Below are 24,476 nucleotides of genomic sequence, written 5' to 3'. Positions count from 1 at the left end.
GATCGTAATAATCCTCAGGGATGGCATAATATACTTAATCACAAAGAAAAATACTGGATCATCACATTGGGTGCATTATTTTCACCAGGACTCAATGACCATTTATAACCACAATTTTTATGATGAATACAATATTTTGTTGTTGTTGATTCATTTTTGTGCATATTTTTGAATACTTTTCTGAGTATTTGGGTCCATTTGGTGTATGCTTATTCAAATAGTATTTTTTTTTTGGGGATGTAATTGTATATTCATATTGAACAGTTATTCCCCCATGTCTTTCTGATCCCGGTTTTAACCATGTGATTGTATTATGCATCAATCAGGTCTATTTGATGTTAATGTGCCTTTCTATTCTCGTATGAGCTCAGGCACGGTTGAATATGGTGTTTTTTGTGTCCAAGTGGTCACTTTATATTTATTTTTGTTCAGCATATATTCACTTTTGTTTAGCAGATATGTATTTTGTTTTTATTAACTTTATTCCGTTTTGTTTCTAGTTGCTGATTCATGTACTAGCACTAGTGGGAACATACCAATGATCTCATTGGTGGGGGTGGTCTATAAATACTCATGAGGTTTGACTGTTTTATTTTTTATTCATTTCTACACTGAAGAAGGCATTGGTTTGCCGAAACCGGTCTGTACAATAAAGTATTAATAAGTTTGATACTTTTATATCATTCTTAGTGTCTTTCTTTTTACTTCGACACATTCCTTTGTTCTTTGCTAACTCAGAAGCAAAAGAGTAAAATTATTTAAACTGTTTCTTTAAAAAACTCAGTTCCAAGTCTCTCGTTTTTGCAGGACAGTGCAAACTGGTCAGCACTGAGGTAGATGTCTAAAAGCTGATTACAACTTATCCATAGGATTGCCAATTTTATTTGGTATACCATAGTTCTTGAAACCACATAACTACTTTGCTGAAAACAATCTCAGACTCATTGGCCCTCATCCCTCATGCCATATATATTTGGAACAGAAAGAAAATATTATTTGTTTTCTCCATAGCCCAAAAATGGGATTAATTCATCCAGAGTAATTAGTCTGGCGAGTGATTGTACTGCCATGTGTTGGCCAAAGTTTAAACTGACATGGTATATTTCTTGCTTTTTTAATGCAAATGGTTTTGTTATGCTGCCTTTAGAGGCTGTAGGTTGATGTTACTGGGTTCTACTACTGCTTTTCTGCCCTGAGTCTTCTTGTTAGTATCTATAGGACGGAATTCATTTTGGGCATTGCACTATCAATTGTCCGTATACGGTTTCAGGCATCATTTTGGACATTGCACTATCAATTGTCCGTATACGGTTTCAGGCATCATTTTGGACATTGCACTATCAATTGTCCGTATACGGTTTCAGGCATCATTTTGGGCATTGCACTATCAATTGTCCATATACGGTTTCAGGCATCATTTTGGGCATTGCACTATAAATTGTCCATATATGGTTTCAGGCAATGCATTAATTTGGCCATATGTAGTTCATAAGAAGCATGTGCCTTGACTATATATTATACAGTGGTTATGCAAATCAAAACATTGCATTGGCTCTTGAGCCAGAGAGTAAGCTGCAGTAAGAAAGTGAGAATGCCTGACAAGTTGGGCATCTTTATTACCCTTCTCTTCCCCTCAGCTGCTGTGCTTCCCTGGCTCCAGCGTCAGCTCCTAAGTACCTGGGCCCCTGCCCACCCTGCCCTACTCTGCTGAATATAAGCTCCTGTACTGTCTAACCGAGAGCCTACTCCAACGAACTTAACCTGAAATTGTAAGGCCTTCTGTTCCCTGCGTCCTCCCTCCACAAGATTCCAAGAAACCTGGGCCACTGCCCACCCTGCCCTACTCTGCTGAATATAAGCTCCTGTACTGTCTAACCGAGAGCCTACTCCAACGAACTTAACCTGAAATTGTAAGGCCTTCTGTTCCCTGCATCCTCCCTCCACAAGATTCCAAGAAAGTATGTGTACTGTTGTAGCTCTGCACTATTGATTAGTTGGTACTACTAGGTCGCAGTACGCTTCCCTGCCAGACTAGCCAGCAGCCACTACCTCCTACTGCACTCACTATTTGTTCCCCTTTCCTTCCGTATCTCCCCTTCTACAGACCTCTACCACCCTTCCTCTGCTCTCCCCCTCTCTGCTGCCCAGAACTCTCAGCCTTCCCTTCCTTTACTCAGCCCTCCTCTACTCTCTGTCTGAAGTCTCTTCCTCTCCCTCTGTCCTTCTCCTTAGCATTTTACCCTCTAACCCAGGTTCTCTGCTCATCTCAGTACCCTCCCTCTTCTCCTTCACCTACATTTCTTACCTTCACAACTCTGATAAACTTGTTAAACTTACCTTCTAAATACTCTCTTGTAACTGATTGTCTTCTGCTTTTCTCACCTCCTCTGGCTCCTCCCGCTCAATTCCCGGCTTGTATCTAACTCTCTCTATCCATTCTCCTTCCCCACTGTCCCCTCTCTTCCCCTTTCCCCACCCACTTCCTCCCTCACTCTTTTTAACTCCCGCTCACTAACAGCCGCCATCTTTATTACCCTTCTCTTCCCCTCAGCTGCTGTGCTTCCCTGGCTCCAGCGTCAGCTCCTAAGTAGTACGTCTATGGTATTTCTTTTGCTTAACCTGAACTGCAGGAATATTGATTGTACTTTTTCTGTTGTATAAGTGTGTCTTTTGTACTTGCTCACTCACTTTGCAGTCGCCACATACTGTGAGCGTTGCACGTCAGCTGGCGTCTATTTTGGCAAAAGCCTTATTGTTTGCAGACGTTTCCCATCTACCTAGCGTTAAATTTCAGGTTTCTACCTGTTCAACAGCTGTAACTGTTTGTGCAGACCTAATCAGGGCTAGTCGCCAGTTAGCTTTTTGTCCTGCAAGCGTAATTTGAAATAAGACTGTTCATTTCATTTACAATTCCTGCTAAGTGCATACGAATTGTTATACTTGTATTTCTCCCTTTGCAGCCTGCTTAATGGCTTATGCTTAACAGAAATGCAGGACTGTTCCTTGTACTGGCTGCTTAATGGCTTATGCTTAACAGAAATGCAGGACTGTTCCTTGTAATTTGTTCCGCTGTGTATATGTGTTTTGATTTTGCCTGCTTATTACTCTCACCTTTTAGTAAGCGCGCTAAACTGGCGTCCTATCAGCTGGAAATGCAGGACTGTTCCTTGTAACTTCTTCCACTGTGTTGATGGGATTTGATTTTGCCTGCTTATTACTCTCGCCTTTAGTGAGCGCGCTGCGCGCTAAACTGGCGTCCTATCAGCTGGAAACCTGTTTGGTTGTGGGCGTTCAGTGCAGCGACGCTTTCACATTACATTTACTTGTTCTCCACCTGCATACCTGCGGCTACAAGCCACAAGATATAGTGAGATTATAGCATTGCGCGCCAAACTGGCATCCTATCAGCTGGAGACCTGTTTGGTTGTGGGTGTTCAGTGTAGCGACGCTTTCTCATTACATTTATTTGTTCTCTACCTGCATACCTGCGGCTACAAGCCACAAGATATAATGAAATTATCTGGTGTAGTCTGGTGTAGGGATTTGCTCTTACAATTTTTTTAACCCTGTGCTAGCTCCTGGCTGCGTGTTAGTGTTGAGCATGCTTCATTTTATCAGCTTAACTCCGTGCTAGACTCAGTATTCCCTACTTAATGTGACTCTGAATACAAGCTGTGTAAATAGTCGCTAAACAGTATCTGCATTAATTTGTGCAAAATAACTTCATGACTGCCTCACAGAATCTCTAATCAATGTAGACACTGAATACAAGCTGTTTAGTCGCTAAACTGTATTTGCATTAAGTTGTGTAAAATATATTCTTGTCTGCCTCACAGTATTCTCTAATCAACGTACAAGCTGTGTAGATAGTCGCTAAACTGTAACTGCATTAATTGGGGATAAATAATTTCATGACTGCCTCATAGTATCTTTAATCAATGTAGAAACTAAACACAAGCTGTATAGATAGTCGCTAAACTATAGCTACTTTATTTGATGTAATATAACGTCATGACTGCTTGACTGTGTTTCCCTTTTGTCTCTTGGTTATCTTAGCTTATCGCACTTTGCATTTAATTTGAATACAATAACCTTCTGAATGCCTGACACTGCCTCTTAACATTACTTGTGCCATTCTAATGCTTAAACCTCTCTTCTTTCCCTGTTTTTTCTTTTTTACAGCCTGGGCCCCTGCCCACCCTGCCCTACTCTGCTGAATATAAGCTCCTGTACTGTCTAACTGAGAGCCTACTCCAACGAACTTAACCTGAAATTGTAAGGCCTTCTGTTCCCTGCATCCTCCCTCCACAAGATTCCAAGAAAGTATGTGTACTGTTGTAGCTCTGCACTATTGATTAGTTGGTACTACTAGGTCGCAGTACGCTTCCCTGCCAGACTAGCCAGCAGCCACTACCTCCTACTGCACTCACTATTTGTTCCCCTTTCCTTCCGTATCTCCCCTTCTACAGACCTCTACCACCCTTCCTCTGCTCTCCCCCTCTGCTGCCCAGAACTCTCAGCCTTCCCTTCCTTTACTCAGCCCTCCTCTACTCCCTGTCTGAAGTCTCTTCCTCTCCCTCTGTCCTTCTCCTTAGCATTTTACCCTCTAACCCAGTTTCTCTGCTCATCTCAGTACCCTCCCTCTTCTCCTTCACCTACATTTCTTACCTTCACAACTCTGATAAACTTGTTAAACTTACCTTCTAAATACTCTTGTAACTGATTGTCTTCTGCTTTTCTCACCTCCTCTGGCTCTTCCCGCTCCGTTCGCCCTTCGGGCTCACTCCGCTCCCCTACCCTGCCCCCAAATGCCACCCGCCCCCAACACATCCACATTTATACATCACTAACTCCACCCTACATTCTTTTCCACCAATTAGACTCTTTCCCTCCCCCACCACTTCCTACTTTAATTAACCAATCTAAACCCTCCTTTCATTTCTCCAACCTCTCTTACCCCTCCCACTTCTCACTACACTTAACCCTACACTCTCCTCTCCCACTTGATATCTTCCTTCCACTCTTCTCTCATTTCTCTCCTAACTCACACTATTCCAACTACATCTTTTCTTCATCCCTTATCCCACCCATTCAATCATGTTCTCCCAGCCTCTCATTTCCCTCAGATTTCCCTTCTCTCTTCTCATTTGTCTTCTTCCTCTCTATCATGCTACTTCTTACTGCACAATAACTCACCCTTACCTGGCTACTTTTCACACCCTCACTTTCTCCCACCCACATCCTCCTTCACTCACTCACTTCCACTCCATTTCCCCCTGCCTTATCCCAATAAACCTACTACACCTCTTCCATCCCAAAATATTCTCCTCCTCTACAAAAATCCTCTCTCTTACATTTCCACCAACCCCAAACAACTTCTTACTCTCCAAACCTAAAAGACTTAAAGTTTTCCCATATAATTTCCTAGCCTTATCTGGAGACATCCACCCTAATCCTGGCCCCTGCCTCAGTACAAACAACTCCTTCCCTCCTTCTCCCTCCTCCCACACTTCAAATACACCTCTCCCTCCCACTCCTTCTACTCCTAAGACCTCTCCTACCACCCTTAAGGTCTTCACTATTAATGCCCAAAGCCTAAACAACAAACTTCACCATGTTCACACCTGGATTAACCACAACCAACCTGACATCTTAGCCATCTCTGAGACCTGGCTAAAACCCCATATCTCTGACTCAGAAATCCTTCCTCCTGGCTTCAACATCCTCAGGAGTGACCGACTAAACAAAAAAGGTGGAGGCTCTGCCATTATCTACTCTAACCTTCTCTCCATAATCCCCCTGCAAATCTCAACCCCTCTATTCAAAAATACTGAAATCACTACTTGTCTGCTCCAGCTCAATAAACATAAAAATATCTGTATCATTTCTGTATACATCTCCCCTGGCGACAACATCTCTACCCTAGAGAATATTCTCCACTGGGCCTCATCTGAAATAAAATATGAAACATTTATTCTAGGAGACGTCAACATTGATTGGAACAAAATCAACACACCTTCCCCCACCCTAGCTATCAACCTTTTCAACTTCTCTCAATCAATCCATTCTACAACCAGGCCCAACAAAAAACACCCCCCTGGCTCCATCATAGATTGGATTTTAGTCTCCCATCCTAACAAAATCTCTCTATCAGGAACTATCCCTTTCTCCTTTAGTGACCATCTACCTGCCTTCATTCATCGCTCAGCTAACCCCTCTCAATTCCTACATAATTATATCCAAACTCGTAACCTTAGCAACTTCAACCCCATAATCTTCTCCAACATATTCAAAGAAATCAACTGGCAACTCCTTCAAATTCTGTCCCTCGACAATGCCGTAGAACATTTTAACTCCATCTTCCTAAATACTCTCAACTCTCTAGCCCCCCTTAGAAATAAATGAATCAAAGTCAATTCTGCTCCTTGGCTGACCAAAGAGACTAAACAAACCATGCAACTCAGAGACAAATCTTGGAAGCATTATCAGAAAAGCAAACAGCCTTCTGCCTTGCTCCAATATACCCAACTCCGCAACCAAGTAAAAAAACTCATCATCAAAGACAAAAAAAACTACTACAACAAACTTCAGTCTACTAATCTTAACAACCCCAAACATTTCTGGAAATCTGTTAACTCCCTTCTCCATCCTGGGTCACAAAATAACCCCTGCCCTGACCCTAGTTTAACTGACAATGAACTAAGCTCACTCTTCAACACTTTCTTTACTGACTCTATAGCCAAACTAACTAAAACATTCCCTGATAACAACCCTTCCAACTTCCTAAACTCTCCGAAGGACTGTCACCCTATGTTTCAACTCAAACCAGTTTCCACAACTTTTATAAAAAAGCTCTTAACCAAACTAAAACCTTGTTCCAACGCCCCCGACAACATTCCCCCCTCCTTCCTCAAACACGCAGCCGAAGGAATAGCTCTTCCAATTAGCATCCTGATTAACAGATCCTTAAAAGAGGCATACATTCCCAAACGTTGGCGTTCTGCCTACATTCTACCACTTCATAAAGGAGGTAAAAACAACTCTACTTCTAACTTCCGCCCTATAGCCCTACTCTCTCCTATATCCAAAATTCTTGAGAAATGTGTCCACCACCAACTCTTACCCTACTTAACAGAGAATCAGCTACTTACACCCACCCAACACGGTTTCCGTCCAGGCCACAGCACTATAACTGCCCTACTTTCCTTCTTAGAAACAGTTAATCAAGCCAGAGATTCCGGACTTCTAGTATCCACTGTTCTGCTGGACCTCTCTAAAGCCTTTGATACCATCTCCCATTCACATCTACTCTGCCACCTCTCCAACCTTAATCTTTCCACTAATACTCTTGCCTGGTTCTCCAGCTACCTCTCTGACAGATCCCAGGCTGTCAGATGGAAGAACTCTACCTCCTCCTTCTTACCTACTCCTACTGGCGTTCCTCAGGGATCCATTCTCGGTCCCTTACTTTTCAACATCTTCCTAAACAACCTTCACACTGCTCTCCCTGACACTACAGTTATCCAGTACGCTGATGACTCTACCTTAGTCTGTGCTGCCCCCAGCGTTACTGAACTTCTCTCTAAAACCCAAACAGCTTTTTCCACTACAGAAAACTGGATGCACCAAAACCACCTCTCCCTCAACTCCAATAAATCCAAAATACTAATTTTCCTCCCTTCCAAGACCTCTTCCTTGGACAAAAACTCTTTCAACATCCTCAGCCAAGCTAACACTCCTATTGAAGTGATCCCCTACGCTAAACTCCTTGGCATAACCATAGACGAACATCTTAAATTTGACCTCCACATTCAACAAAATATAAAAAAACCCACCAAAAACTAGGCATGCTCTACAGGAATAATCTATTTCTTTCCAAATCCTCCAGGCAAACCTTAGCTACCTGCTTCCTCCTACCCTCTCTACTTTATGGAGCCCCTCTCCTAACTAATCTGTCTGCCTCCCTCACCTCTAAACTTGAAGCTTGCTATAATAAAATCTCTAAATTCGCCACCAAATCCAAAAACTCAACCCACCACTGCCTCTCCCTTCAATCTTTAAACTGGCTAGAACTCCCAAACCACCTCGACTATCTCCAACTTACAACCTCTCATAGATTAATATTCTACCCAGAAAAATGCCCTGCTCTATCCAACATCCTCCCCCCTTACATTCCCAACCGATCTCTAAGATCTGAACACCAAAATCTAATCTCCATCCCCAGATCAAAACATCCCGCTGGTCAACATCTTCTATCCTTCTCTCTAGGTAGGAAATGGAACTCTCTCCCCCCTTCTCTTAGAACCATACCTAACTCAGACTACTTCAAAACCCAACTTTTCTTACACCTATCTTCAAAATGGAAATGTTCTTGCTTTCACCCTACTTAATCCCAAGGTTCCCCTAGACTAAGCCCCTGTACTCCTGCACCTTTATACACTCAAACTCTAGCTATGTCTTTAGCAGGCTCTAACTTCACTGTATGGATGTCAATATTGAATAGTTAGCAAAAAAAAAAAAAAAAAACATTTCGACTAATTTTTAACTTTTGCTGTGTCCTATAAATTCTTGCAGTGTATTGTAAATTTGCATTTTCAATGTTCTTACTGTGTCTACATTCTATTGTAAATATGCATTTTAAAATGTTCTTACTGTGTGTACATTCTATTGTAAATTTGAATTTGCAGTGTCTTACTTTGTTTTCTTGCTGTTTGTATTATCTTTTGTATTCTTCTTAAACATTGTATTGGTTGTACTGCCTTTGGAGCTTTTCTCCCCGGGCCTTCACTGAAAATGGGTTCTTCTTGGCCCAGTGGACTTCCCCGGTAATCAAACTGAAATAAAATAAATATAAAATAAATAAATGTACAGCCCAACTCTACAGGTAAAGGGCCTAACCACCCCTGAAAGGTTATCAATTCCCTGATAAAGCATTGTTGTGCTTATAAAATGGGCTAGCTGTTAAATTGGTTTATATTTCATTTTTTAAAATTGCTATATACTTTTTTTATATTTTTGATGTAAAATAATACCTCTGCCTAGTGTTTCAGACTTGCTGTAGCATATGTTTTACAGTCAAAATGTAAGTTACGTAAGCATTTCATTTCTACACACACACACACACACACACACACACGCACGCACGCACGCACACACACACACACAATATGCCCAGCAGTTACAGCCACTTTAAGTTAATACATCTCTCAGATGTCTCACAGTGATCAAATGAATGGAAAAAAAATTCTCAAAGAATGCAAACCATGGCACTGTTTTCTGTCCCTGATTTTGCCACATATTTCTCCTTTGTCCCTTGCAGAATGTTTGATTTGCTGGATTAAAATCAGCCAATGAAGCCATATATTAGAGTGTGATTAAGGGAGATATTGCCAGCACGGCTATCTAGAATTTTGTAAATAATTATGTCCTTTGTGAATATCAACATGATTCATATAAGATGCTTGTGTTACAACTGTATTAGAAGTGTATGTCATATGTGCATCAAATTTGTTTGTACAGACGTGTGTTGAAAAAGGTTTTTGCAAAGTGCTTGAAATGTATTCACAGTGTTCTGGAATAGAACAGAAATGCAAGTGCACTATTGTAACTGTTTAAATGTATATATTTTCACAGAGGAAACTGGAACACAGAAGGTTAACTTCAGTTCAGCAAAACATCAGAAAAATAGCTGAAATTAAATTACATTATGACTACGCAATAAAATATGATATATTTCAGTTTCAATTAAGCAAGGAGGCACAATATCTAAAACTAGGGAACTTTCTGTATTGTCTTAGAAATATGTTATTGTTTTATGACTTTCAGCGTCTGCCAAAGATCTGAGGAAAAGTCCTTGTCCATGCATTTTTACAGGTAGATGCTAAATGCTACCAACTGCCATCAGGGGTTGTTTTGAGCCTGGGAACTAGGAGTTAGATGACAAGAAATGATGTCTTTCTGCAAGCTATCCTAGCAGTAATATTTGACATATTAATTTAAGAAGTCTCTGAGAGAAAGAGAGAGAGAGAGGGAGACACAGCATTCGGTGTTTTGTCTTTGACCTGACAACAACTAGAAGAACTATTCACCAGATCTGCCTTGCTCTTAAGTAAGTTAATTAGGGTATAGTAATTCTCTTAGATACTCAGGAATATAGCAAATCTTAGTTTAGATATTTTTCTTTATCTATTTGAGACTGTCCTGCAATGTTGTTTTAAATATTTCCTTTGATTTTGAACTCTGATGTCACTGTGAATATATATTTACTATTGTCTTGTTCTTTTATTATTTATTATTAAATATATTTAAACCTTTCATTGTGGCTGATTTGTGTAGAGATATTGAAGTTCTGTGAGTACTTGCATATTTGGTGACACTGTGTGGGCCACTCAATATCCTTGCTCTTGGTCAAACTACCATTTGTATTAATAGTAACATTACACAGTAAAATTGGACACCCTTTAAGGGCCTTAAAGTAGCTGGCTGGTGGCAAGGATAACTACTTTATAGTCTGTGCAAAAGGGGGCATAGCTAGTAAACCTGTGCCAGCCTTTTCCAGGTGTGTGTGTGTGTGTGTGTGTGTGTGTGTGTGTGTGTGTGTGTGTGTGTGTGTGTGTGTGTGTGTGTGTGTGTGTGTGTGTGTGTATACCTTATCATCCTCCCATTGTATGTCCCCCACTGGTGCCAGTGGTGAGGATTGAGACTCCTTGATAACTGGTGCAGTGGTGGGGTCGTCACATAGAGGTTCATACTTCTGAGTATTTAGGCAACAAGTACTGATGGACTGCCCATTCTGCTCACTGTCTTTCACTTATGCACAGACAGGCAAAAGCACACACACATACACACACGTGTGCACACATACACACATTAATTTTTTCTTTATATACTTTAAATTTTACACTTACTAAACAGCAAAGTCATATTTAGCAAATGTAAAAACATGTTGGTCCTTTGCTTTTTTCCTGCCAAGCTTCATTTCACCTTAATACACCATCATGAAAGAGGCAGATCTGTAGTTTTTTTAACAGGCATTACCTGTACATTACCACGCTTCTGGAGAACATTGTTTCTCCAGTCAGGGTGAAAATGTACACATCTCCCATTCTCTAATATGCTGTAATTTCACAGTTCCTAGTGAACAAGCCACTGAATTAAACATTCTGATAAAAAATGAGGCATTATAAAAATAACAGCGACCACTCTAGATTTGCAGGTTACTATATAAGTTGAGAAACAATCCATACAATGATATGGTCATAGGTTCATAGGTTCATACTAGGCTATCTGCCCTAGGGCATTTATAAGCCTAGCCAGAATGTGTTTGGCTTTCGCCACCCATTTTAAATTTATTTTGCTATGCCCTTTTTCGAGGTTAGTATACTGTGCCTCTGTCTAACAGTGACACAGAAGTGATACCCGGGGTAAACCTACGATCTCCCATCCACTCATCAAGATTCCTCTTGAAGAGACTCAATGAGGGACTCTGCCTAACCTGGACTGGGATTTTATTCCAGAGTGAAGGGAGCCTCTGGGTTATGAATCTGTCCCTCCAGCATGTCCTATTTATTTCAGTGCTGAGATTCAAGTCTCTCGAGCGCGTAGCTCGATGGGATTTGGATTTTCTGAGGTGCAGCATGTCCATTAATTCCGGGTTGGACATGGCTTTATACGTCAGGCACAGATCGCCTCTGAACAGGCGATATGCCACTGAGTAGATCTGGAGTTTCTTTAACCGGGCAGCATATGGCATCTGTTTGAGCCCTTTGATCCTCTTGGTGAGGTACTTTTGGGGTCTTTCCAGTTGCTGCAGGTGTCTGGTAAGGTACATCCCAAAAGGGGCATTGTACTCAATTATGGGCCTGATGAGGGATGAGTAAAGAGGCACGATGACCTCCCCTGATCTAGATGTGAATCCTTCATGATTAGGTGGGCTATATAAAATGTTTTTCTAACCACTTTGGCCACATGGTTGTCAAATGAGAGATTGCTATCAACTTGGGTCCCCAGGTCCCTAATTACTTCTTCTGTACTTAATGGATTACCACCTATGTGGTAATTTGTGGGCACTTTGTTTTTGCCAAAGGGGATGACTATACACTTTTTGGCATTTAGCTTGAGGCCATGGCTCTGGCACCAGTTGTCTGTTTCTATGAGGCCCTTTTGGAGGATGCTTGTGTCGGCTGGGGAGTCGATTATGGCGCCCAGTTTGCAGTCATCTGTGAACTTGGTCAGCCACAGTCCTTCCATGTTGGCCTGTACCTCCGAGAAATATATACCGAACAAGAGAGGTCCCAGGACTGAGCCTTGTGGGACACCACTTGTAACTGGTTTGGAGTCTGACATGGCTCCAGCAATTCTAACCATGTGGGTTCTGTCCTTGAGCCAGTTTGCAATCCATCTAGTGACATAGGGGTTTATATTTAAGCTGGTGAGCTTATCTATAATGCCCGAGTGGGGTATTGTATCGAAGGCTTTTGCGAGGTCCAGGTAGGCTGTGTGGACCACCTTCCCCTCGTCAATGGCCTTGGTGACTGTTTCAAAGAAATCAACCAGGTTTAAGAGGCAGGATCTGCCCTTAACAAAGCCGAACTGGGTAGGATCCAGTGTCTGTAGGTCCCCAATATCTTTATTTATGAGGTCCATGATGATCCTTTCCATAGCTTTGCAGACCAAGCTAGTCAGGCTTATGGGGCGATAGTTTCCAGGATCCGTTGAGGCACCACCTTTGTGGAGAGGGACCACTGTTGCTGTACGCCACTCTTTGGGCACATATCCTGTAGTAAGGCTGAGATTGAACCGTAGTTTTATGTTTGGGTTTAGCTCTTCTTGGAGTTCATGTATGTTTTAATTATTCTTTGTAGATTACAGTAAAAAAAGTTCACTGTAGCTGTATGTAAAACAAAAACTTTCCATTAGCTAATGGATTAATAATGCTAGTATTCTCTTTGTGTGCCCCAGATGGTTAGAAACTGACCTTATGTGGAAATGTATGTATATTATATGATGGTATTTGAAAGAGTGTTTATTATGTGCTGATTTGTTTTTGCATTTTGGTAGTGGATTCTATGCTCCTTTATCTCTGCACTTGTAAATATGTGCTGACCCATTGCCTTTATACATAGTTTGTGCTGAGACCAGGTTTCTATTGAGTGTCCCAGTCCAACTTCTTGTGGAAATATATAAAGTAAAATAAAAATATAAATAAAAAAAAGATTTTTTTAAAAAAAGAATGCTTTTTATCGAGTCTCTAAAAAGTAAAAAAAAATAAGGAAGAACAGTGAAAACTTTGCAAAAGAAACACAGACAAGCTAATATGAGAAAATCATTCAAGTTTTGCTGATTCCTGCTACATCTTCTGGTACCTAATGATCAGAATCGGCAAAACCAACATCGAATCTTCTTCTTCTTTTGGCTTTTTCTGCTTAGGGGTCACCACAGTGGATCACCTGTCCGCTCATGATTGGCAGTGGAGTTTTATGGAGTCATTGCCAGCCCAGTGCCCAACCTTCCACAGAAGGCACACACACACACACTCACACCTAGGGCTAATTTAGAGTGTCCAATCCACCTACAGCATGCCTTTGAGATGTGGGAGGAAACCGGAGTACCCAGAGGAAACCCACGCGACCACAGGGAGGACATGCACACTTCGCACAGAAGGCAGCCCAGCCGAGGATCGAACCGGAGAACCTCTTGCTGTGAGGTGGCAACGCTAACCGCTGCACCACTGTGGCTGCCCAAAACCAACCTCGAATACTTTTCTGAAATCAGCTTGTCTGAGTTTCTTTTGCAAAGGTTTCACTCTTTTTACTTATTTTCTACTTTTTAGAGCGACTCAATAAAAGGCATTCTTTTTAAAAAAATCTTCTCTTTATTTATATTTTTATTTTTTTCCTTTTTGATTTTTAAGTAAAATGCAATAGTAATTCTGTATTTACGTAGATTTATCAAGAGGAAGTCAGCAATGCAGGCAGCACCTACATCCAGTGGGAAGCAATCGTTATGCAATACACAGTACTTCAGCATCATGGATAGGTCATATACATGTAATACATTAAACAATTTGTCAAAATGGATGGCTTTCTCTTCAGCTCTGTGAAGCAATGCAGTTTCCTTTTTGTTAGTGAGATGAGTGTGAAAGATGTACTCAGTAATAGTGGAATATGTACCACCAAAAGTGGTATGCATTGTTCATCTCATACATAGCTGTATGTACAGATTTGGTGGTACACAGTAGTAGTCGTCACAGCTATATGGACTTGACAGTACACCACATCACTCATGACAGCTGTACTGATTTAGGAGTTATTTAGTCAGAGAATTACAGATTTTTTATGTGTGTGTGTGTGTGTGTGTGTGTGTGTGTGTGTGTGTGTGTGTGTGTGTGTGTGTGTAGGAAATGATGTAGGGAGATACAAGAGAGTGTGTGTGTGTGTGTATGTGTGTGTGTGGAGGAACTGATGTAGGAAGATACAAGAAAGTGTGTGCGTGTGTGTGTGTGTGTGTGCGTGTGTGTGTGTGTGTGTGTGTGTCTGTAGGAAATGAGGTAGGGAGATACAAGAGAGTGTGTGTATGTGTGTGTGTGTGTGTGTGTGTGTGTGTGTGTGGAGGAACTGATGTAGGAAGATACAAGAAAGTGTGTGCGTGTGTGTGTGTGTGTGTGTGTGTGTGTGTGTGTGTAGGAAATGATGTAGGGAGATGCGAGAGTGTGTGTCAGAGTGTATGTTCATAGACAGGTACTAGTCTATCGGCCCTGGGGCCTATATAAGCCTTGCCAAGAAAGTTATTTTCCTGTGCCCCTGTCTACCAGAGCCACAGAAGTGATCTCAGGGCTGAATTTCCTATTTCCCATCCAATTGTTGAGATTTTTCTTACTGAAGGCTAATGAGGAGCTTTGCTTGACATGAATGGGTAGTCTCTTCCAGAGCATAGGAAGTCTCTGGGACAGGAATCTATCCCTCCAGCACGTTCTGTTTATTGTGGTGACAAGGTTTAGGTCCCTAGAGCATGTAGCTCAGAGGGATTGAAAATTTCTTTGTGTAGCATGTCCAACAGCTCTGGGTTTGACATAGCTTTGTATGTTAGGCAGAGCTCACCTCTGAGTAGGCGATATGCGACGGAGTAAAGCTGGAGTTTTTTGAGACGGTCTGCATATGGCATCTGTTTGAGGCCGGTAATCCTCTTAGTGAGGCATTTCTGTGGCCTTTCTAGTTGTTGTAGATGACTTGTGAGGTACATGCCAAATGGGGCATTGTACTCTATAATGGGTCTGATGAGGGATGAGTAGAGGGGAACAATGATCTCTAAGTATACTAGATGTTTGGTGTTACATGTGGCAGATACCTTGAAATTATATTCTTTGCCATTTACTGGATGCCTAAATCCCAGAACAGGATTAATATGTGGACATGCTTTGCATCTCCAACATTTTCTCATTCCTATGGGCTCAGGGGATCTTTTATGATGACCATCTTTATGGTAAAATAACTGTTTTGAAGTTCTTTTTATTTTTATAAATGAATCTTGGTTTTTCTCCCACTAATACTTTACGCTTCTCATCTTCCAGGAGTATCGGCTGATATTTATTAATAATTTCACAAATTTGCTGATTATCTGAGCTGTATGTGAGCAAACAATTAATCTTATGCCCTTGTTGGTTCTCCTGGGGTTTAGCTTTGTGTTCATCATCAGATGCTGTTAAACAGTAAGGACAACATTTAGTCTTTCTGAAGGTGTTATGATCTATTGGTTAATTCAGATCTGATTCTTTATAGCCTCTCTTTCTAAGATGTCCTTTGAACAATTCACATTCATCCTTAAATATATCTATATATTAAAGTATTAGTGGGAGAAAAACCAAGATTCTTTATAAAAATGAAAAGAACTTGAAACAGTTACTTTGCCATAAAGATGGTCATCATAAAAGATTCCCTGAACCCATAGGAATGAAAAAATGTGGGAAATGCAAAGCATGTCCACATATTAATCCTGTTCCAGGATTTAGGTATCCAGTAAATGGCAAAGAATATAGTTTCAAGGTATCTGCCACATGTAACACCAAACATCTAGTATACTTAGCGACCTGTAAACAGTGTACAGCATTTTATATAGGGAAAACGGACCAACGCTTCAAGGACCATATTTTAAGGCACCTTAGAATATTTACAGAGAAAGAAAAAAAAAGTTTTGGCCAACCATGTGAAATGTTTTCCACACATCTTTTCTAGTTCCAAGTTGTTGATATAATTATCCATTAGTTGATTATCTGCGTGTCCAAAATAAATGTTCCTGACAGGTACATAGATGTTTAATACATTCAGCACAAACCTAAAAGATTTACTGAACTGAAGAAGGTCTGAATAGGTTGAAAGTGTTTTTCTTCTTTTTTACCTTTTTGGTTTTAAATGAAGTTTTATTTTTAAATAAAGCCTAAAGTTTTAAATGTTCAACATTAAGGTTGCAACACTATCTTCTAGCTCCGTGGTGGTAAACTCAGGAATATTTTCTGTTTTACTTAAAAGAAGTCAGTCAGGTTTAGGAGACATGACCTACCTTTTACAAACCCAAACTGAGTGGGGTCCAGAGTTTGGAGGTTACCGATGTCCTTGTTTTTAAGCTCCAAGATTATATGTTCTATGGCCTTGCAGACCAGGCTATCAGGCTAATGGGGCGATAGTTCCTGGGGTCCATGGTGGCACCCCCTTTGTGGAGTGGAATAACCATCACTGTGCGCCATTCAGTAGGCACAAAGCCTGAAGTGAGGCTATGATTGAATATGGTACTTAGTTGGGGTGCCAGTTTGTTCTGTAGGTCATACAGAACGCAACCTGGGATGTTGTCAGGTCCCATGGATGTGTTCTTGGCTTTGGGGAGTGCTGTCTTTACTTGTGCAGCCGTGATTACAGGGGCTTTGCATTCTTCTGGTATAGTGATGGGCCCTTTGGGGGTGGGGGGAGTGAAGTTTGCACTTAACCTGTCTGCCAGGATGTTGGCAATATCAGTTGGTTCTATATATCTAGTGCCATTGTGCTGTAGCTCAGAGCAGATCTGAGTGTCACCACTGAAATTCTTGACATAGCTGTAGAATGCTTTGTGGTTGTCTTTAGAATCCGTAGCTATTTTATTTTCATAACTAGCTTTGGAGGATTTTATGAGGGATCTCAGCTTCTTACTGAGGCTGACGAGGGAGTTCCTGCAATCAGGGGATTTTTACTCTTTTTTTGCAACTGCTTCTTCCTTCTGTTGTAGAGTTTATGGCAGGGGACCATCAGATTGGCTTACTTTTTTTGGACGATAGCATCTTGGTTCTGTTAGGGATAGCACAATCCATGCACTCTTGTAAGTGCTTATAGAGTGCATTTGTATAGGATTCAGCAGTCATACCTCTATTTTCTGTCTGTATGGGTCTCATGAAGCTTGCCACTTCTGTCTTAAGAAGCATGAAGTTGGCTTTGGAGAAGTTTTTTATGGTTGTTTCCTTAATAGGGGATGGGGGCGGTATATTGATGTCTAGAGTGATTAGCTTGTGGTCGGATCTGACCAGCGAGGAGTTGACCTTTGGTGTGGAACCTCAGTTTGCCCATATTGGTAATGACCAGGTCCAGGATATTGCTGTCCCTGGTGGGGGTATGGACAAGCTGATCTAGAGCATTGGAATTTATGAATTCCAGAAAGCGTTGAGCAAATGAGTTAGTACATGTTAGTTTTCCCAGTTGATGGTGGGGTAGTTGAAATCGCCCATTATTAGGGTATTGGGCTGTACCTTAATATTACCCAGTATATCAAGAAACATGGAGTGGGCATCCTGGTGCATGGTGGGGGATCTGTAACAAGCTACAGCCTGGAATGCAGTCTTGCCCAGTGTTAATTGCACTTGGATAATTTCGGATGCATTATGTTAAGCAACTAGCCTGCAGGTATGGATATCCTTAATGAATATGGACACACCTCCTCCTCTAGTGTTTCGGTCCAGGTTAGGTGGCCGAAAGTTGTGGTATGAGTTATAGCCTGGTAATGCAGGGGTGCTGTCTGGAGCCTTGAACCAGGGCTCCGTCACTGCACAGATGTCGAAGTTCTCCATTTTAAGGAGTGCCTCGAGTGAGTGCATTTTGAGGTTTAGACTTCTAGCATTGAGTAGCATTACCCTCACATTTTGTTTGCTTATATCTGCTACAGTGGTGAGTTTGTCATTTGAACCTTGCCTAAAAAAGGCACTATAGGGGTGGCAAGAGCAACGGGTGCAAGCCATCTCTGGCAAAGCATCGTGGTCTGTCGATCATGTTGTCCCAGGCAGACACTGTATCCCCTTAGAATGACACCAGAAGATTAGTCAATTCTTGAAGTCAATCATTTTGCCCTTGTATTGTGGTATCATTCTGGGTGATGGCAGGATGCTACTCAGGGCTAGGGTCATACCTGCCTGGGCTACATGATCCAAGAGCTCCTCCATGTCTCTTTTCATGTAGTCCAGGGAGGTATGTCTCCGGTCATTCACACCAACATGGACAATGACAGAGTCATATTTGTACTTGTGGAGTGACCTGAGTGCTTGCATTATGTGGCAGATACTGACATCTGACAGGCAGCTGACAGTAACTTTCTCTTGTTTAGCCTGGTGAGTGGGACATCAGTGTGCCTGACTATAGAATCCCCTATGACTAATGTGTTGGGTACTTTGTTTTGCCTTATGGGCTGAGGTTGAGTGGCACACTGATTTTGTGGTCTATGTGTCATTTAGGTAGTGTTGGGGGGGGGGGGGTTGCTTGCGTTTCAGCTTTGGAAGCCTCTGTTGTTTGGGCAGGCTTTTATTGAGAGCCTCCGTGAATGTAGGTGTGTGTTTTGCATTACTATGCGTGGGTTTAGGATGTATAGGTTTTGATGGACTATGTATTGAGTGTGGTGTGGTGCAGGTGTTTACCTGCTCCTCTTGACTGTCTAGTACAGTCTTGGCTGGCTGGAGAGAGCTTGGTTTCCTGTTTGGCTATATAAGCGCATCTCTCACAGGTTGTAGTGTTAGGTGGTAGGAGGAGAGGGTTGTCAGTGTACATGAGGCAATTGCTACATTGCCCCAAGATGCCCAGATTCATCAGATGGATGTGTGTGTGTGTGTGTGTGTGTGTGTGTGTGTGTGTGTGTGTGTGTGTGTGTGTGTGTGTATTGCCTTGCTAATGACAGAGGGACAATATTTTACTTAAAGAATAAAATATTGTCCCCCTGTCATTATTACAATGCTTTTTATTGAAACTGGCTTAGCAAGACAGAACCAGAGAGGAACAGAGAGATGGAGCCACAAAGTCAGTTTCAATAAAAAGCATTTAAAAAAAACATTCTAATAATAAATTAGTGTTATTACTTCTGAGCAGGCCAGAACTTTACTGCATGCTTTGATTCCCTCAGTAGTAATGTCAGTGCACTTCAGTACACACCTCGTCCTGCCTTAGTGTTGAAACACTAAACAAATATACATACATAACTGTCAAATATTTGTATAATATATTTATAATTTTGTGCATTTCTCATTTTCTGGAATCCTGCTCAGTGTTTGTAATGTGGAAGACTGAAGTATTAGCCTTGACTTATGGAGTTTCTTTTCCCTCTAGATTTTTATTTTGAGTGTGCTGCTGGCCCCTTTCCGTTTGGTCATTGGTCTCTTGGTGTTTTTCCTTTTTTGGCCTATTTCACTAATACGAATCATAGGACTGAGGCAGGAGCAGCTGTCTGCACCAATCACAGGCTGGAGGAGGTAAGTACTTATCTAAACTTTTAACAAATCTTGGACATGCAGTAAATGTAAGGTGGCCTAAGTAGATTTGTCTGGTAAGACGAAATAGTTCTCGTACCTTGTAATAGGCAGGATCCCAATATGTGTAACTGTTGCTGGTGACATAACGGAGGAACAGAAGTAAGACATCATATCCAATATCTGAGAAGAAGCAACGGTTATACTGTGTGTCTTTATTTAGTCTTGTTGTTTCATTTTGCCTGTTAGGCTCATCCCTCCAGGCCCGGAGGCTTAGTGAGAGGTTGACATAATGGTTAAGGTACTTATCTTACAGACACAAGGCACAGAGTTTGATTCTGCCATGGGGTAATTGGCTAGGCTTAAAATGGCCCACAAGGGTAGTTAACCTAATCTATGACCATATGAACTTAATGAGCAGTCATCTGGACCTAAAAATGTAGATAACTTCATTCAAGTTAACTATGAAAATATATTAAATATTTTAAAATAAATTGGAATAAGATCTGTTTTACATTTGAAACTAGATTTAACTTGATCAAATGATATTTTTGCCAGAATGATTATATACAATTCTAACTACATCTCTTAATTCCAGGAAAACCTGTTTTAAATATTTAAATTAAATGTTCATAACCTTCCTTTGATATCCAGATGAACCCAGAATAGTATTTCTGTATCATAATAGATCATGGGAGAATGGAGAAATAAGTTTTATGGTTGCAGTATGGAAGGAGAATTCTTAATAAAATCAGTAGCAGTAACAAAAGGTAATAAAGAGCATTGTCCTGTTGTATGACTCTTATTTTATTTAGTGATGGGACCATTACCAAACGCCATCAGACAAATAACAATATCAGAGTTTCAAAGTTTAGAGGGAATGCAACTCAAAAACGTCTCTGTTTGCAGAAGTTTTTGACTTCAGCCTCCCGCTAAACTAGCAGAAGCTCAAGGAGAGGGTTTCTCAGTTAATGAATCTTCTGAGTGAGTGCAGTACCCCCTGCCACCCCCCACCATGCTGCAGTACAGTGTCAGTACTGATACAGGTAAATAAGAACCTGGTGTAGGGTTAGAACCTATGGACTTGTGGTCTTCTAGCATTTATAGCAAGTAGGCAAAGTCTTGAATCACTGTCATTTTGCTTGCATGTGTTTATATAAATTGAAATCAGTAATATTTGTGAAGTCCGTTTGCTAGGCCACAACACATGACCTCTCTTGGTTCTGTGTTTTACACCTTTAATGTTAAGTTTTTCTTTTCAGGTTTTCTATATTTCTGAGTTAGGAAGCTCAGCTAAAACAGTAGCCCCATAGCAGAGATACTGAACGAACAACAAAAAAAAAAGATGTGAAAGTAGTAATACAGAACACACAACCTTTTAATGTCTGCTGTGTTATTAATGTGTATATTGTACAAATATCACAGAATGGGGTGCATTTCTGTTTTGAATGACAATTTAAAAGTCACTCTACAAAACTGCCTTCCTCGAAGGAAGTGAAAATGATTACTATTTTGTTTAGTGCAGCAGAGCCATGTGAACACCAGCTTAAAATTTAGGATGAAATGTTGAAATGTTAAACATTACGTGTAAGGCTGCTTTTTATTTAATGTGTTTTTATAAGAACTGCATCCTTTACTGCTTTGATCTAAGACATATACAGTGTAAAAGTATTTTAGAGTATCTTGTGAGTGTGCTGGAAATGTTTTTGCATTGCAAAAGCATATTTCAGGTTTGCTGTCTGAAGTCTGCTTCTGTTTGTTTGTGTCTTTCGGCTTCTCCCGGTTAGGGGTCGCCACAGTGGAACTCCGGTCCGCTAATGATTGGCAGTAGATTTTTACATACTGGCTTACCGGGCCTAATGCACAAACTTCAACGAAGGAATGCCCATTCACGCATGTCACCACACAGAAGACGCTCTAACTGAGAATCGAACGGACAACGTCTAACTGTGAGGCGACAACGCTACCGCAGCAGCACCACCGCAGTATTGAATACAAAGCTTTAATATTACTTCATCATTTTAGCCGTAAACCTGCATTGTAAAAGAATATGCTGAACATCATGGGGAAAAATAATGAAACCTGGCAGTTTTAAGTTAATTCACTGGACTGCACAGTGGGCATGTTTTTTTCTGGAAACATAGCAAATATGACAGTTGTTACTATTCAGATGTTTGCATGTTTTAGAGTAAAATGGATTGTGTGTTCTTTCCCCCTTTCATCTTTGATTAGTTTGAAGAATGTATGAAAAGGCTGCCTGCAAACATTCTTTTCCCCATTGGCATGTTGTAGCGTTATTTAGTGGCAGGGAAGGATAAAGGCCTTACTACAGTGGTACAGCAAAGGCTCCCTCAGTTTGTCTAGTGGCTTAGGCTTTTGATGGAGCTGACAGAGAAGGTGGGTGTGTCCATTCTAGGGGGGAGCTGAGAGGGGGAAGGTCAAAGGCTATAGCAGTACTCGGGAGTAAGGAGACAGGCTCACAGCCTACAGGCATGTGTGTGGCACACAAAACTGCCAGTTGATATTAGTATTCATCAGTCGCATACACAGAAACATGTGCCTCCATGAGTAAAGGATTGTAATTCCACCTGTGACCTGGATTACCTAATTGCTGGGATGTTGGCAAGAGCATAAACACTCCTCATGGCTGGTTAAATGATGCCCCCCGGACAGCTCTGAAAAATGAGCTTGACTGCCCCCCACTTTGTGTGGGCAAAAAAAGCATAAAAGAAACCTAGGACTGGTGGGATTTATCATTTTAGGCTTCCCGGTTAATGGAAGGCTAGCTAAAATCCCTCAGATGAATAATTTTAGGTTTAATGGGGAGGGAGTCCAGTTTGTCCGGACATGGATTGTGGGTTACAGGTGATATGAATAGGGTACAGTAGCTGGCTATCATGTGGTATTTTTTTACTGACAGTAAGTAGGATATGGAGTACCTCAAGGTCATCCTTCCACCTTATGTGTCTACATGAGATTTGGCTTCATAGGAACATTGATGCACCCCCTGCAGTAACACATTTATTTTCAGTGATGGGTCTGAAAAGGTGGTGGGCACTGAAACCTGCCACTACAGAGGTGGTATGGCTACAGTGAAACTGTATTTCAGTAACTGTGGAGATATCTATATTTTTGAGGGTCAGGAATGGCTGTAAGGAGTGCAACTTCTTGTTTTGGTTTCTAGCACTGAGCAGTGCTATATTTGTTTAGTCTTGATTTTGGAGGAAGGAAAAGTTTTGGCCAGTCTATGAAAGCACTGAGAAGAGAGGTATCAGCAAAGTACATAGGGCTGTCAGCCATATCGTTCCAGGTGTATATGTATATATATATATATATATATATATATATATATATACATACATACATACTATATATATATATATATATATATATATATATACATACATACATACTATATATATATATATATATATACATACATACATACATATATATATATATATATATATATATATATATACATACATACATACTATATATATATATATATATATATACATACATACATACATATATATATATATATATATATATATACATACATACATACATATATATATATATATATATATACATACATACATATATATATATATATATATATATATATACATACATATATATATATATATATATATATATATATATACATACATATATATATATATATATATATATATATATATATATATATATATATATATATATATATATATATATATATATATACATACATATATATATATATATATATATATATATATATATATATATATATATATATACATAGTATATATATATATATATATATAGTATGTATATATATATATATATATATATATATATATATATGTATATATATATATATATATATATATATATAGTATGTATATATATATATATATATATATAGTATGTATGTATGTGTACCACCATTTCATCTCAAACCTATACCCACATCATATATACTATACCTGCTTCAAAAACTTAAACCTTCCACTCCCTCAGCCGACAAAATCCCAGCAGAATATCTCCAGCTAGGAGCTAAAGTAGTTGCATATCCAATCTCTTTACTAATTAACAGAACCATAAAAGAAAGTACCATACCTTCACTCTGGAAAATCTCCCACATCATCCCACTCTTCAAAGGTGGGGATTCCTTGGAATACTCAAACTACCGTCCTATTGCGCTTCTTTCTCCCATTGCAAAAATAATGGAGAAATGTATACATAAACAATTACTCAATCACCTCCTTCAAAATAATCTGCTAGCTAACTGTCAACATGGATTTCGTCCCTACCATAGTACCACCACAGCCCTACTATCCTTTATTGAATCCATTAATCACAACCGAAACAATAATCTTCCATCATCAGCCTTCTTTGTAGACCTATCTAAGGCTTTCGACATGGTGAACCATCAACTACTACTGCACCGCCTTAAATCCATTTCTCTCGATAGTATTGCACTTAACTGGTTTACTTCCTACCTTCACAATAGGAAACAAGCAGTGCTATGGAACAATAATCTTTCAGAACTCCTGCCATCCTCCCTAGGGGTTCCCCAGGGCTCCATCCTAGGACCCCTCCTATTTTCCATCTTTATCAATGACCTACACCTTGTCACCCCCGTATCTGCTTGTATTCAATATGCTGACGATACTACCATCATTTGTTCTGCCTCCAACCAGGATGACTTACACCTCCTTACCCA

The 24,476-nt window shown here is 40.4% G+C and overlaps 1 protein-coding gene across 1 annotated transcript in view; it reads left to right on the top strand.

Moving 5' to 3' along the window:
• Window positions 1-24,476, top strand: part of LPCAT4 (lysophosphatidylcholine acyltransferase 4) — a 752,085-nt gene that overhangs the window by 333,046 nt on the left and 394,563 nt on the right. The window contains exon 2 of the mRNA XM_044058233.1: window positions 19,602-19,744. Coding sequence (XP_043914168.1) covers window positions 19,602-19,744 — 143 coding nt within the window. The remainder of the gene's footprint in view (window positions 1-19,601; window positions 19,745-24,476) is intronic.

The sequence above is a fragment of the Protopterus annectens genome, chromosome 16.part0, assembly GCF_019279795.1.
Source record: "Protopterus annectens isolate FY-2018-M chromosome 16.part0, PAN1.0, whole genome shotgun sequence".
Classification (NCBI taxonomy): domain Eukaryota; kingdom Metazoa; phylum Chordata; order Ceratodontiformes; family Protopteridae; genus Protopterus; species Protopterus annectens.
The sequence above is the reverse complement of the archived record's forward strand: the minus strand, read 5'-3'. Positions and strand labels throughout refer to the sequence as shown.